Here is a 15,862-nt window from a genome sequence, read left to right as displayed (position 1 = left end):
TTGTATTGTATTTACTAGACATTCTCCTGCACTCTTGGAGCTAGAACCATAAGCATTTCGCTACACCTGCCATAACACCTGCACATCTGTATACACGACCAATAAGCCTTGATTCGGTTTTTATAGACTGTTAGGGGGGGAATTCGGGCCACAGTTAAACACGTAAATGGAACCTAATTCCTAGGTAAATGAGTAAGCTGTTTGGATAAGGGGATTGTAAATATAAATGACAATTGTTTTAGATCTATTTGACCTTATATACGCTGGGGACAAATGTGAAACCTGTCATATGGCAGCAAACTGAATCATATCAACATATCACCTTTTCCACAGGGAAGTTTATGAAACGCTGGCATTTTAACTTGGGATGAAATGTGGAGACCCAAGCTATAGGCTTCTGTAGCCATGCACAAATGACAGTATAGCGCCAAACCTACCGAGTTGATTTATGATTTCTAGAATGTTTTGATTATAAGGCCAGACTTTTTATTCAGCGGGCGCAAGGGGACCACGCCTGCAAAGCTCCCGAGTGGCGCAGCAGTCTAAGGCACTGCATCTCAGTGCTAGAGGTGTCACTACAGACACCCTGGTTCGAATCCGGGCTGTATCACAACTGGCCGTGATTGGGAGTCCCATAGGGTGGCACACAATTGGCCCAGTGTCGTCCGGGTTTGGCCGGTGTAGGCCGTCATTGTAAATAAGAATTTCTTCTTAACTGACTTGCCTAGTTAAATAAAAAAATTAAAGCCTGTTATGCATAAGGTAAATCTGAATACCAACAAGGTAAGTCTGAATACCAACTACTGAGAAGTGCGTAGGAAAGATGCCCATTTCCTAAGTCTGAATTGGGACATTCAGATGGCCTGATAGAAAGATCAATGATGTAGACTTTCTTTGTGTTTTGTTCTCATTACAGTTCCCTGTAATGTAAACCGTTTTGGATCAGTTTGGCATTGATTACTACAGTCTTCAACCTCTCGGTGGCTCTTACCATGATGTTCAACTACAATGACTACATGCTGCATTTTCAATTGGAAATCAGGGACGTGACCTGAAAATATGTCCATTTAGTAGGTATGACATCCCACTCTAATACTTCATATATAGGGCTCACTATCAGCGATACATGCAGAGAAGGGAATAATATCCATTTCATATACAGTAGTACTTACTTAGTGAGGCAACTGCTGTGTTAGTGGAGGTCTGGAGGCCGGGGCACAGCCCTGAGTGACTGACAGACCCAGGAATGACTCTCTTAGACAGGGGGGTTGAGGGAGGACGTCCCAGACACAGCTGCTTTCAGACGGCGCCCCTCTTCTCCACTACCCATCAGAATGCTGTGAGCCTGTCCGTTAGATGGTGGGCAGGGAGGGAGACCAGCAGACGTCTGGAGTGGGCCGTGTTAGTGAGGGCCTGAGGTAGGGGGTGGGTTGGGTTGAGTTAGTCCACCCATGGCTGAGCAGAGAGGATTATTCTGAAGGGGAGATTGTTGGTAATACTATGCACACAAGCAGGCACACATGCTCCAGTTCAGACTTACGCATAGGCATGTGAGATGTTTGGTAAACAGGCTTTAGAGAGTTGAAGGAGAGCAATATAAGCACTTTCAGACCTGCCACACACACATTACTTATACCCACACTCTCTCCATTTGTAATAACATTTCAGCCCATTTTTCAACATGACTGTAACTGTATTCTTTTTGTATCGCTTTGGTACTATTTTCACAAGCATGTGGTACATTTTCACAACTCTTAGTACAAAACTACAAACTAGTCACACTTGTAACGCAGCCAGTCGTTCATTCAAAACCTGCCGATGTGCATTCATTTGCATTGTAAACATCTCTCACCACACAACCATTGCCCCAAAAAATGACTATATTGTGAAATGTAATATTGGTTTAATCACCAAAATACACCATGATGATATCATTTCAATTTTGTCATTTTAACTACCAGTTAATCCAATCGAAAACAATGCAAGATACATGTTTGAAAAGTATACTCAGCAAAAAAAGAAATGTCCTCTCACTGTCAACTGTGTTTATTTTAATCTTGCGGTCTCTGCCATGGTAAGGCCTCTGTTTACCACATGGTCAACGACGATGGCCCGGACTACATTAGACCAACAGTTCCCTGCTGTCTGACTCCCTCTCTCTGATGTCCACCTCTTTGACGGGGGCCCATGCCCACCTCTTTGACGGGGGCCCATGCCCACCTCTTTGACGGGGGCCCATGCCCACCTCTTTGACGGGGCCCCATGCCCACCTCTTTGACGGGGCCCATGCCCACCTCTTTGACGGGGCCCATGCACACCTCTTTGACGGGGGCCATGCACACCTCTTTGACGGGGGCGCCATGGCCCAACCTTCTTTGACGGGGCCCATGCACACCTCTTTGACGGGGGCCATGCCCACTTCTCTCTTTGACGGGGCCATGCCCACCTCTTTGACGGGGCCATGCACAGCTCTTTGACGGGGCCATGCCCACTTCTTTGACGGGGCCCATGCCACCTCTTTGAGGGGGCCATGCCCCTCTTTGACGGGGGCCCATGCCCACCTCTTTGACGGGGGCCCATGCCCATCTTTGACGGGGCCCATGCCCACTTCTTTGACGGGGCCCATGCCCACCTCTTTGACCGGGGGCCCATGCCCACCTCTTTGACGGGGGCCCATGCACACCTCTTTGACGGGGCCCATGCCCACCTCTTTGACGGGGCCCATGCCCACAAGATCTTTGATTTCTTCCTCTCCCTTGCTGTCTGTCCTGCTCAATGTTGAAATAAATTGCAAGTGTTCACACACACCCTTTTATATGGTGACAAATTGTGGTTACCACTATGTGAAATCAATTAGCAATAACGAGTAGTCATTATGTATGATTATCATGTATCATACATGTAATTTAGATCTTTATACTTTACAAGCACACATTACATTTCTGTAGTTCTCAAAATCCATAAATAGTAGACAAACCAGTTAAAAAAATATATAGGTTTACCAAACGGTTAAGTGATTAATCATTAAGCGCCGCTGGATTAAGTGATGGTCAAATGTATTTAAACAAATGAGAAGAGAATCATATGAAAAGTATTGTCAGCATTGCATTGTGAAAGGCAAGACTTTATATGAAGGCTATTTGTAGATGAAACACTGATTTAGGTTTGGTGAAGAAGTTACTGTGTGATTTTGTGTGTTGTACTTAGTCAATTGAAATGTGCTTAAAGTTGCGAATAAACAGCCTTTTTGATGATCTGTTTTGAGTTTTGTACTAAGAGTTGGGACATTTCACCACATACTTGTAAAAATATTACCAAAGCAATCAAATAAACAGTATTAGAGTGTAGCAAACAGCACCCTCTGCTGTAGAACATGCGGTCTGAAAGTGATTGTACAGTATAGTATGTGTCAACTTCATGTGTGTATGCTGAAGACGCCCTTAGATGCTGATCTTTGGTCAGTTTTGCATTTCCCCAACTAATGGTTAAGGTTAGGATCGAGGGAGGGGAAGCTGATCCAAGGTCTTCACCCCGGATCTTCAACCCCCAGCAGTACATTGTGTCAGCGTGCAGCAGACAAACACTGTGTATAGATGGCGATCAGTGAAGCCAGGCATTAACAGAGAGAGCTGTCTGTTGGTTCTAGTCTTCCACTAAGCCATCAGGGAGCATTTATTAGTACTGACAGAGCCAACGTGAGAGTTGTTTGGACTCTCTGTTTGTCTCCAAACTTGAATTGCAGGAAAGGGAGGAGGACGTGGGGTTGGAAGGAGGGAGCGAGAGAGAGCGAGAGGGAGGGAGGGATTTACGGGTGGTGCATGAGAGGACAAATTCCAATCTACTAAAGTGATTTGTGGCGATGTGATTTTTGGAGTGATTTGTTTCCTTCGTTTTAGCTGAATCACCATCTTTTGAATCAGGCCAAAAATATGATCTGCTTTCATAAAGACAGAGAATCAGGCTTATTGGCCAGCTCCCTGCTGCCAAAGAGGAAATAAAACTTGTTTGTGCGACTTTATTGAAACTCACCGCCTGTTCTAATGGGAGGAAATTGAGTTTGCACTCGAGTCAAACACACACAAGTGTTTGCCCGCTCAAAATGAGCAATTCCATTTGGAATTAGACCAGCAAAAAAAATCTAGTCAAATGCATAGTTCATTTAGTTGAAATACCTCACTGGCATATGGTGGCCATTGGTGTTATAGCTTTATGTTAATATTTATTTTTCACTTAGAGTTACAGAGAACTCAATTAGTTATATACATATTCTCAACCATTTTTGTATCTCTCTCTCGCACACACACACAGACAGACAGACAGACAGACAGACAGACAGACAGACAGACAGACAGACAGACAGACAGACAGACAGACAGACAGACAGACAGACAGACAGACAGACAACAGACAGACAGACAGACAGACAGACAGACAGACAACAGACAGACAGACAGACAGACAGACAGACAGACAGACAGACGACAGACAGACAGACAGACAGACAGACAGACAGACAGACAGACAGACAGACAGACAGACAGACAGACAGACAGACAGACAGAACAGACAGACAAGACAGACAGACAGACAGACAGACAGACACGACAGACAGACAGACAGACAGACAGACAGACAGACAGACAGACAGACAGACAGACAGACAGACAGACAGCCAGACAGAAGACAGACAGACAGACAGACAGACAGACAGAACAGACAGACAGACAGACAGACAGACAGACAGACAGACAGACAGACAGACAGACAGACAGGACAGACAGACAGACAGACAGACAGACAGACAAGACAGACAGACAGACAGACAGACAGACAGACAGACAGACAGACAGACAGACAGACAGACAGACAGACAGACAGAACAGACAGACAGAACAGCAGACAGACAGAACAGACAGACAGACAGACAGACAGACAGACAGAAGCAGACAGACAGACAGACAGACAGACAGACAGACAGACAGACAGACAGACAGACAGACAGACAGACACGACAGACAGACAGGACAGACAGACAGACAGACAGACAGACAGACAAGACAGACAGACAGACAACGACAGACAGACAGACAGACAGACAGACAGACAGACAGACGACACAGACAGACAGACAGACAGACAAGACAGACAAGATTTCTGCCATGTCTATGTCTGTTTATTGAAGGCTCTTGAGGACAGAACTCTGGTCCTTCAGGGATGTGTTCTCCCAAACAGGCATCTTAATGTAGAATTGCAATACTTACACTCAGAAAGTAATGCTGGGTTGCAGCCATTGGGTCACTTCTTTGGGTAGTTTTCTTCAAAAAAATAGAAAGGTCGGGTTGTTGATGCTGGATGACTGAGATATGAACGAGCAGGTCAGATCAGAAGACTGGAGGTGTAGTTTAGTAGGGTCGTGGCTTTCAGATAGTTATTTTTTTGCCACCCTTGGTGTCATTCCTGTTTATCTGTTCTCTTGTGTAGTTATCACATGTTAAGGTTGAACAGTTTCAATGAGGCTGAGAAAAGTGTATGAATTCCCTAAAAGCCTATGTAAAATCCTGTTGTTGGGATGCAATAAGGTGGTATAACTTATTATAACATGTAATAAATAATCTTAATATTCTAGAAGAATGTGTAAAATGCAACAAATAAATGAAGGGAAAATTAAGTTTGCCGTATGTGAACTTAACATGTTAAACAGGAATGGCATTTACTCTCTCTCCAACAATCCAACATTATTCACGCAACCAAACTGGCTGGGTCAAAATAACCCTGCATGTGTTCTGTCCAATATTTACCCAGCGCTGGGTTACAAAATAACCGAAACTGGGTTGATTTTAACCCAGCATTTTTTGGAGTGTTGCATTTTGTTTTGGCTGAAGGGCTGGGTGTCTGCTTCCCACACTTGTAGGACAGTCAGACCCTTTGCTAAAATGGTGTGAATCACTAGTATTATTAAGAGAGAGAGAGAGAGAGAGTGTATGTGTGTGCGTATTGATAACCACAACTTCAACGAGACAGCCTGTCTTACCACGTAGCCTAAGAGAAACTCCAAACCTGGCTCCAGGAAAAAGAGTCTTAATTGCAGTTGTGTGAAAAGCCTCATTTATCCTGAGGGGCCACTGTAGATCCACTTTTGGGGTTCTGGACTCCTCCATTGTGCTAATGAATTAGCTTTTGTTTCTAGCTACCCTATTTGGAGACTGGTACATGTGTCTCAGACTAGTTTCCTGTCCAGGGGGTGTACTTGTACACCAAGCTGGAGAGGCTCCTGGCCTCCTGCCCCCATGGGCTGTTCTGGAGAGGCTATGTTTTAAGAAGACTGCGGATACAGTCAGAGAGGAGATGAAATGTGGCTATCTGTGTGGTGGAGGTTTGGGATTATACAGCTAATGAGAGGAAGATAGCACAGCCATTGCTCCATTCAGACCTCCACCAGTGTTTAGCACAAACTGTCCATTGGGTTGCCAAAAACATGCGTCACGGTAAAACAACACTGGAGACAGAGAAGAGTAAGAGAGGGAGGAGGAAGTGGGAAATAGAGACGTTTCGGGGGGGGGGGGGGGGGGGGTTAAAGGCAGAATGTCAACAATCTGGCCCCACCAGTTCTGGATACTTGCATCATTGATTATTCAAGATGTGTCTTAGTAGACACACATGGAGGCCACAGGAGACGATATCAGCTATTTAGCATTATAGCCTCATATAACGTAATAGTGCTGTAATAGCATTATACATTGAGTCTTAAAGTTAGGAGTGATTGTTTAACTTCAGTCTTAAAGTTAGGCGTTTATCTTTGGTCTCAAAGTTAGGGGGGGTAAGATGAGGGGTAAGAGGATGTTCATCTGCGAATGAAGTCAATAGGAGTTCTGAGATCAGTGGGAGGTGCCAACCACTGGACCATCTTAAATCAAAACAGAGTAGAGATGATGAGGGGAGGGATTAGTTTGTCCAGTACTAGAGGTCAGAGGTCAGCTCCCACATGACTGGATAACATTGTGACTTGATACAGTTTTCTTTGGCAACAAGTTGAAAGACTTTACTAATGAGGTTCCAACTAACTATTTTGGAGAGATAATATATGAGTGATTTTTATTTATTTATTTTTCGAGCTGTTTCTTGCTACCTTATTGTTCATTGTTCTTGGGACTGTGTACTGTAGGCATGTTGCAATGATGATGGACAAACCAGTTTCTCTCTGCACTGTAAAAAAAAAAAAAAAAAAAAAATTGCTTAATCAATGTTATTCTGTGAGATGAGTGGACTTCAATCGGACAAGAATTTGAGCAGATGTGTTAGTTTGTTTACTCGACAAACTCTGCTCGAAGTGAGCTGAATTAGAAAAAGCTTGTTGAGTAAAATAACAAATTCATGTTTGCCTTGGGAAGGAAACATGAATTTCCTCAAATGTGGAGCAAACTCACAATCTTATTGCAGCTGGTTGCTGTACAATTGTTCGTTGAGTCGACATGTTTTTTTTACAGTGTGGGGGATCAATAAAGTATTTCTTATGTTGTTGTTTTGGCTCTATATTCCAGCACTTTAGATTTGAAATGATACAATGACTATGGCGTTAAAGTGCAGACTGTCAGCTTCCATTTTAGAGTATTTTCATCTATATCGGTTGAACCGTCTAGAAATGACATAGTCCCCCCATTTTATGGGAACAAAAGTATTGGGACAAATTCACTTACAGTATATGTGTATTAAGGTAGTAAAAAGTTTGGTATTTGGTCCCATATTCATAGCACGCAATGACTACATCAAGCTTGTGACTCTAGAAAATGTGTCAGATAATTTTGTGGTGAAAAGAAATGAATGGTAAATAATATATTTTGTCATTTTGAAATTAAATGACAAATTCAGCTGGTTTGACATACAATTGTTTGTTGAATACATTTTATTTAAAGCTAATATAAAACTATACTGAACACCTTGTGCTGGGGACAAAAACGGCCGCTCTAAAATGTGCAGCTTTGTCCAACAGAGCCATTGCCAGAGATTTGAACATTGCTTTCTCTACCATAAGCCCCCTCCAACGTAATTTAGGAGAATTTGGCAGTACATCCGACTGGCCTCACAACCGCTGGCCACGTGTAACCACGCCAGCCCAGGATCTCCACATCTGGCTTCTTCACCTGCGGGATTGTCTGAGACCAGCCACCCGGACAGCTGATGAAACTGAGGAGTATTTATGTCTGTAATAAAGTCATTTTTGGGGGGGAAAACTCAAATCAAATGTTATTTTATTGATCACATACACATGGTTAGCAGATGTTACTGCGAGTGTAGCGAAATGCTTGTGCTTCTAGTTCCGACAGTGCAGTAATATCTAACAAGTAAGCTAACAAATTCACAACGACTACCTTATACACGCAAATGTAAAGGGATGAATATGGGGCGGCAGGGTAGCCTAGTGGTTAGAGCGTTGGGCTAGTAACCGAAAGGTTGCAAGTTTGAATCCCCGAGCTGACAAGGTACAAATCTGTCGTTCTGCTGTGCGGCATAGGCAAGATGCAGTAGATGGTATAGAATACAGTATATACATATGAGATGAGTCATGTAGGATATGTAAACATTATTAAAGTGATGTTATTTAAAGTGACTTGTGATACCTTTATTAAATCCATTTATTAAAGTGGCCATACTTTTGAGTCTGTATGTTGGCAGCAGCCTCTCTATGTTAGTGATGGCTGTTTAACAGTCTGATGGCCTTGAGATAGAAGCTGTTTTTCAGTCTCTCGGTCCCAGCTTTGATGCACCTGTACTGACCTCGCCTTCTGGATGGTAGAGGTGTGAACAGGCAGTGGCTCGGGTTGTTGTTGTACTTGATTATCTTTTTGGCCTTCCTGTGACATCGGGTGCTGTAGGTGTCCTGGAGGGCAGGTAGTTCGCCCCCGGGGAAGCGTTGTGCAGACTGCACTACCCTCTGGAGAGCCTTGCGGTTGAGGGCGGTGCAGTTGCCGTACCAGGCTGTTGCGCCTTCTTCACCACGCTGTCTGTGTGGGTGGACCATTTCAGTTTGTCAGTGATGTGTACGCCGAGAAACTTTACAACTTTCCACCCTCTCCACTACTGTCCCGTCGATATGGATAGGGGGGTGCTCCCTCTGCTGTTTCCTGAAGTCCACGATCGTCTCCTTTGTTTTGTTGACGTTGAGTGAGAGGTTATTTTCCTGACACCACACTCCGAGGGCCCTCACCTCCTCCCTTTAGGCCGTCTCGTCGTTGTTGGTAATCAAGCCTAGCACTCTAGTGTCGTGTACAAACTTGATGATTGAGTTGGAGGCGTGCATGGCCACGCAGTCATATGAACAGGGTGAACAGGGAGTACAGGAGAGGGCTGAGAACTCACCCTTGTGGGGCCCCAGTGTTGAGGATCAGCGGGGTGGAGATGTTGTTTTCTACCTTCACCACCTGGGGGCGGCCCGTCAGAAAGTCCAGGATCCAGTTGCACAGGATGAGTTTGGAGGGTACTATGGTGTTAAATGCTGAGCTGTAGTCGATGAACAGCATTCCTACATAGGTATTCCTCTTGTCCAGATGGGATAGGGCAGTGTGCAGTGTGATAGCGATTGCATCGTCTGTGGACCTATTGGGGCGGTAAGCAAATTGGAGTGGGTCTAGGGTATCAGGTAGGGTGGAGGTGATATGATCCTTGACTATTCTCTCAAAGCACTACATGACAGAAGTGAGTGCTACGGGGCGGTAATCATATAGTTCAGTTATCTTTGACTTCTTGGGTACAGGAACAATGGTGGCCCGCTTGAAGCATGTGGGGACAGCAGACTGGGATAAGGATTGATTGAATATGTCCGTAAACACACCAGCCAGCTGGTCTGCGCGTGCTTTGATGGCTAGGGATGCCGTCTGGGCCGGCAGTCTTGCGGGGGTTAACACGTTTAAATGTTTTACTCACGTTGGCCACAGAGAAGGAGAGCCCACAGGCTTTGGTAGCGGGCCGTGTCAGTGGCACTGTATTGTCCTCAAAGCGAGAAAATAAGTTGTTTAATTTGTCTGGAAGCAAGACGTTGATGTACGCGATGGGGCTTTCTTTTTGTAATCCGTGATTGTCTGTAGACCCTGCCACATACGTCTCGTATTTATAGGTGCTTTTCACTGAGCTGACAGGACCAGCATGGAAAATATCAGATAGATCAGCAATCCGCTTCCTCTCAATGTAAAACTGTCTCTGAGGCTGTCTACACTTGACACTTACATGTGACTTCTGCTATCAGAATACGAAGACCACATTGAGGAATGTATTTGCTGGCTTCATAAATGCTAGCCAGCTAGCTTATTTAGAAAATAATTATAATTGTTTGGCTAAATTTATGCAATCCCTTTAGCTTTGCTAGCAAGCTGGCTAGTTACAGAAGTTAGCTGGCTAGTTAGCTACAGTAGTTGGTACTGCCATCAAGTTGTTGTTGTTGTGTTATAATCAGATTTAGCCTGTTCCACCATTTACAGAATGCATGCTGGCATTGCAATATAGCGCGGGAAAAGGGAATCCGGACACGGTATATGTAAGTGTAGACACATGATGTGATCAGAACTCCATGATCAGAATACAAAAGCTGCTTGAACTGTCAAGTCTAGACACGGCCAAATGGCACCCTATTCCCTATATAGTGCACTACTTTTCATCAAATCCTTTTTGCAAAAGTGGTGCAATATGTAGGGAATAGGGTGTCATTTGGGACACACACGTAGCCTACTGCCCATCTTATTCAGAGAATGGCTGAGCCCTGGCGGGTTGGCAGAGCACATTTTACAGGCAGCTGATGGGTATGAGGAAGGCAACGAGTTCTAGCGAAGGACACGGCAGGAATCAGATGGTCTGAAATCATACGACTCCCGAGAATACAAAGAACCTTTATGTGCTAAGGGAGGGAGTCTATTGCAACAGGCAAGGGAGTGAAACACGGCCCATATGGATCACATGTGGGCGAGCACACGAGCGTGCACGTGTCCATCAGAGGGAGGTCTCCAACAGAATTCTCATCCAAAGGGTATATAGTAAAACATCCACATATGTACCTTCGGATTGGGTTTCGAAATGACCACATCTGATATTCCAGCTCGTACGTTGAACACTTCCAACACAGAAGAAGGGATATTGTTTCTCCCATATCGACAGGGGAGTACATGTCTGTAGACTGTTGTGGTCATAGTTATGCACTGTGGACTTTGCTGTTGTAGCACATTCCTCTGGATACGTCCCAAATGGCACCATATTCCCTATGTAGTTCACTACTTTTCATCAAATCAAGCCCTATGGGCCCTGGTTAAACAGTGCACGGTATAGAGAGCATGGTGCCATTTGGGACCAGATTAACATTGAGTAAGTGGAGACAACCACGCAAAGGACCTTACCCTTAACAAGTCCCACGGTGTCACCCTGCAGAAATGTTGCATGTCATCTTTTGACCAAGACTATCATTTACTTAAAACTGGCAAATGGGAGAGAGGAAATTCTTTAGATTCCATATCAACACATTTCCCTTTTGTTACCTCTCGAGACTTTCTCAGAGTACACGGTCATTTTCCATCTGGCTGTTCACACTAGGTGCTTTGAGAGAGTGTATAATGTAGGGTTTTAGGGCAGGTTATATTTTTTGGAATTTGAGTAGCGGAAACTGATTGTTTGGGTGGTTTAGGTGATAGGTACCAATGTACATTATATACTATGGGGATTCGGAAACCCGTCTGTGTATTTCGCCACCTCTTTCTGGGTATTTAAAAAAAAAATCTGTCTATTTGTTCAGAGTAAGAGTAGAGAGACAGGTTGGTTGAGTGTATGGAATTTAAGAAGCGAAAACTGACTGGTTAAGGGGTTGCGGCATGCCATGTTTATACTAGGCTATAGGGATTCTGGTTCAATGGTTTGATGGCTGTCTGGGGGTAAGTGGGTGGGAGTTCCACTTCTCTCCATATGTTTGACATTATGTTTCGTCTGACTCAACTATGTTTGGTCATGTACTGACCCCTCCACTTTCAATTACATGGCCCACAAACTGTGCATTGATGTCTTCACGTTTGCTGTAAAGATATTGAACCTGAGGAGGACATACACAATGTTGGATGACGAACACGTAATCGGTTCCTGTTCGACACACAGAGAGTCCCAACATGTCTGGCAAAGTGGCTGTTCCACTGGATATCATAAGGTGAATGCACCAATTTGTAAGTCGCTCTGGATAAGAGCGTCTGCTAAATGACTTAAATGTAAATGTAAATGTAAATATGTTTGCACTCATGTACAGTACAGCAAACATATCTTTTCAAGTCAATAGTACAGTCACACATTTTGACAAATATAAATATGGAGATTTATGTGATGGTTATTTTTTATTTCCATAACCCTTATGATAGAGCAGGTCAGCTTTTGTTATGTTATGCATATGTTACTCACAAAACAACTTGCATGGCAGCTGATGACTTAATAAGCCGCTGAGCAAAGATAAGTTGAGGGCCTTGTGTGATGAATATAAACGATCCATATTCCACAAGTAGGTTATGACACATGGCTGGTTGCTTCTAAATGGCACCCTATTCCCTTTAGAGTGCAGTACTTTGGACACAAGCCTGTCTCTGTGAGTGCTCCCTATGAGGTCAGATCAGGAGAAACGGCGTAGTAGGAGTTCAGCTCATATGAAACATACTATACTGACAACAAAGACCAGACAGTGTGGTGTACGGGCGCGTGCGTGCGTGTGTGTGTGTGTGAGAGTGGTTCAGACACCTGTTGGTCTGGGGCCCACTCTCTAACTGAGCGATATCAGAGGAGGCAACTTGCACACATGTTTACTCTCTCCCTCTAACATACACATGCACACACACCAAACCTTACACAACCTCAGGCAGGCAGTCAGTCAGTGAGTAGTTGGCCTGAGGCAGAGAAGCGGTGCTTGCTGTTCGTCCTGTGTCCTGGAATGTTGTTTGTTTTCTAAATCCCTACGGGTCACCTTTCTGGCTCTGCGTGGATCTCAAGCCCCTTTTTCATGTGAGCCTTGTCTGGAAGTCGACAGTTTGGAACTATTTGGAAGTCAACAGTAGCCCGTGTTGTTCCTCTATTTCTCCTAACCCGTTTTCCTCACACCCAGTTTGTTACTCCTGAGTTAAAATGGAAGAAGGGAGAGGAGGAATTGAAGAGATAGGAGAGGAGGATGTATTCTATTCTATTCTAGAATGTTCAAGTCTTGTGGAAGGTAAGGAACCTGAAACTGAAAGAGAATCTGCAGGGAATTGGCTGATTTGAACGTTTCTGTAGCATTCTGTGTAGATACAGTAGCTTTGAAATTGTTTGAGGGTTAAAAATAGGCACGTAAGTACGTCAGCCGTGCTGCAACACTCAACTGCAGGAGGTGTTAGGCTGGTGGGATATCTTTCATTAGCTGTCCTGTGGCAGTGCGTTGCTGCTATGTTCCTAGCTACATTACACCCATTCACAGTGGTTAACTGGTCTTGAATCAAAGTGTATTGGTCACGTACACAGATTTGAAGGTGTTATAGCAGGTGCAGCGTTTTTTTTTTTTTTTGCAAATGCAATATAAATACACAAATAATCTAAAAATCTAAACAAGAAATCAAGAAAGATTAGAGTGAGCATGTGTGAGAATCCAGATTATAAATACAGTATGTATACAAATATGTGGATACCCCTTCAAATTACTTCAGCCACACCCGTTGCTGACAGGGTTATAGAATGAGCACACAGCCATGCAATCTCCATGGACAAACATTGGCTGTAGAACGGCCTTACTGAAGAGCTCATTGACTTTCAACGTGGCACCATCATAGGATGCCACCTTTCCAACAAGTCAGTTCGTCAAATTTCTGTCCTGCTAGAGTTGCCCCTGGAGCAGTGGAAAAGCGTTCTCTGGAGTGATGAATCACGCTCCACTATCTGGCAGTCCGACAGAAAAAATCTGGGTTTGGGGGATTCCATGAGATCACTACCTGCCCCAATGCATAGTGCCAACTGTAAAGTTTGGTGGAGGAGGAATAATAGTCTGGGGCTGTTTTTCATGGTTCGGGCTAGGCCCATTAGTTCCAGTGAAACATGTGTCCACATAGTTTTGGTCATGTAGTGTATATTAGAGTGAGCATTTGTGAGAATCCAGAATATAAATATGTGGTCTGTATACACATTATTTCATTTGGAAAAGAAAATGGTATGTTCAGTAGCAGGTATATTGAGCTACGTTGAGAATACAGTACATACATACACAGTGAGTAAACAACAATATATAAACAGAATATGAGGTGACCAGCATTCAATGACTCTAAATACATGGGGCATTAGTCTCAAGGTGCATTAGTCACTGGCTAGTGATGGCTGTTCAACAGTCTGATGGCCTAGAGATAGAAGCTGTTTTTCAGTCTTGGTCTAGACAGAGTTTACTGTTAGTTGTGTAGGTGGAAATCTCCATGTGAATACGTTTCCTATTCATGTTGTCAGTTCACTATCTTTATCTGTTCACACTGGGTGACAGTGGTTTACAGACCAAAACACCATGTGATTGGGAACACTTCTGTGTGGGTGCAAAGCGGAGTGAACGTCACGTTGGAGTCACACCTATGTACTTTTATTTGGAGAGTTAGGACACATAAGACAGCAAGAATGGTTGTTGAACGCTTTTCACAAGACTGCCAGAGCTTGGAGATTGAAGACATTGTTGAGAGAGCTGGTATGAGTAAACCTTTCTCGTGCATTCCCAACATTTCAAAACGTGTTGTCTTTTCAACGCCTACGTGATATGGCCCCATTGTAAAGCCTGAAGTATCTCCCGTCTCAAGTCTCTATGAACAGATGTACAGAAAATAATGGTTTTGCTTGTATTCACATTAAGCCGATCAAGCACCACTTTACAATGCTGTCTACGAATTTCCTCATTGAAAAATGAAGGTCAACTTTTCCACTTAAAGGGGCAACCTGGGATTCAACAACGCATTGACACTTTATTTCGTTGATGTACCAATCCCAGATTTCTCCTTTTAAACTGAAGCAGTGAAAACCATCTGTTGAAATGCCCACTTTATAATCTCCTCTGCTGTGCTTTGACCTAGAGAGAGACAAATCCTGAAATAACATCCCTAGCCATAGACAGACCCTTATTTTTCACCATTAGCCTTTGAAAGGTACACATTATGACTGTACCTGCCGTCTAGAGAAACAAGCCAACAGATCAGACCTGCTTTATTACTCTCTCCCTGTGTTTTCACACTCCACCGCTCCTCTCTTCCTCTCCTCCTCCTCACCTGTGCTTCATGCCCCAGCCCTACGCAGAACCAACAGCCTGGAAGAATTGCAGCTCGGGGTAAAAGAGTATGTGTCAGCACGCGGATCCATGGGATAGCTTTCAGTCTCACCGCAAGCCTCTGACTGTCAGAAGCGCACTGGATGCGTCCCAAATGGCATCCTATATAGTACACTATAAAAAGTAGTGAAGTAGTATTCAAAAGTAGTGCACTAGAAAGGGTATATATATATATATATATATATATATATATATATATATATATATATATATATATATTATATATATATATATATATACTATATATATATATATATATATATAATATATATATATATACTATATATATATATATATATCAATATAGTACATATATATATATTATATATATTATATATATATATATTATATATATATTATATATATATCCAAATGGTACAATTATATATATATATATATATATATATATATATATATATATATATATATATACGCAACCCACTGCCCAGCCTGAGCCAAAATGTTTCCCCCATTGATTTGTAGTGTTTAGGCTCAGTCCCAGGGGATTGATTTATGACAAGATGAAAGACTGTTGAACGG

The 15,862-nt window shown here is 43.4% G+C and overlaps 1 protein-coding gene across 10 annotated transcripts in view; it reads left to right on the top strand.

The window, feature by feature from the left end:
* Positions 1-15,862, top strand: part of si:ch211-285f17.1 (sickle tail protein homolog) — a 223,209-nt gene that overhangs the window by 126,275 nt on the left and 81,072 nt on the right. The window contains exon 1 of one of the 10 annotated variants that reach the window (XM_070435436.1): positions 12,875-13,210. The exons of the other annotated variants lie outside the window; for them this stretch is intronic. Within the exon in view, the coding sequence (XP_070291537.1) occupies positions 13,126-13,210 (85 nt within the window). The 5' untranslated portion in view covers positions 12,875-13,125. Of the gene's footprint in view, positions 1-12,874; positions 13,211-15,862 lie in introns of those variants that run through there. 10 annotated transcript variants of the gene reach the window in all.

Source organism: Salvelinus sp. IW2-2015, linkage group LG27 (assembly GCF_002910315.2).
Source record: "Salvelinus sp. IW2-2015 linkage group LG27, ASM291031v2, whole genome shotgun sequence".
Classification (NCBI taxonomy): Eukaryota; Metazoa; Chordata; class Actinopteri; order Salmoniformes; family Salmonidae; genus Salvelinus; species Salvelinus sp. IW2-2015.
This window is presented reverse-complemented; position numbering and strand designations above follow the sequence as displayed.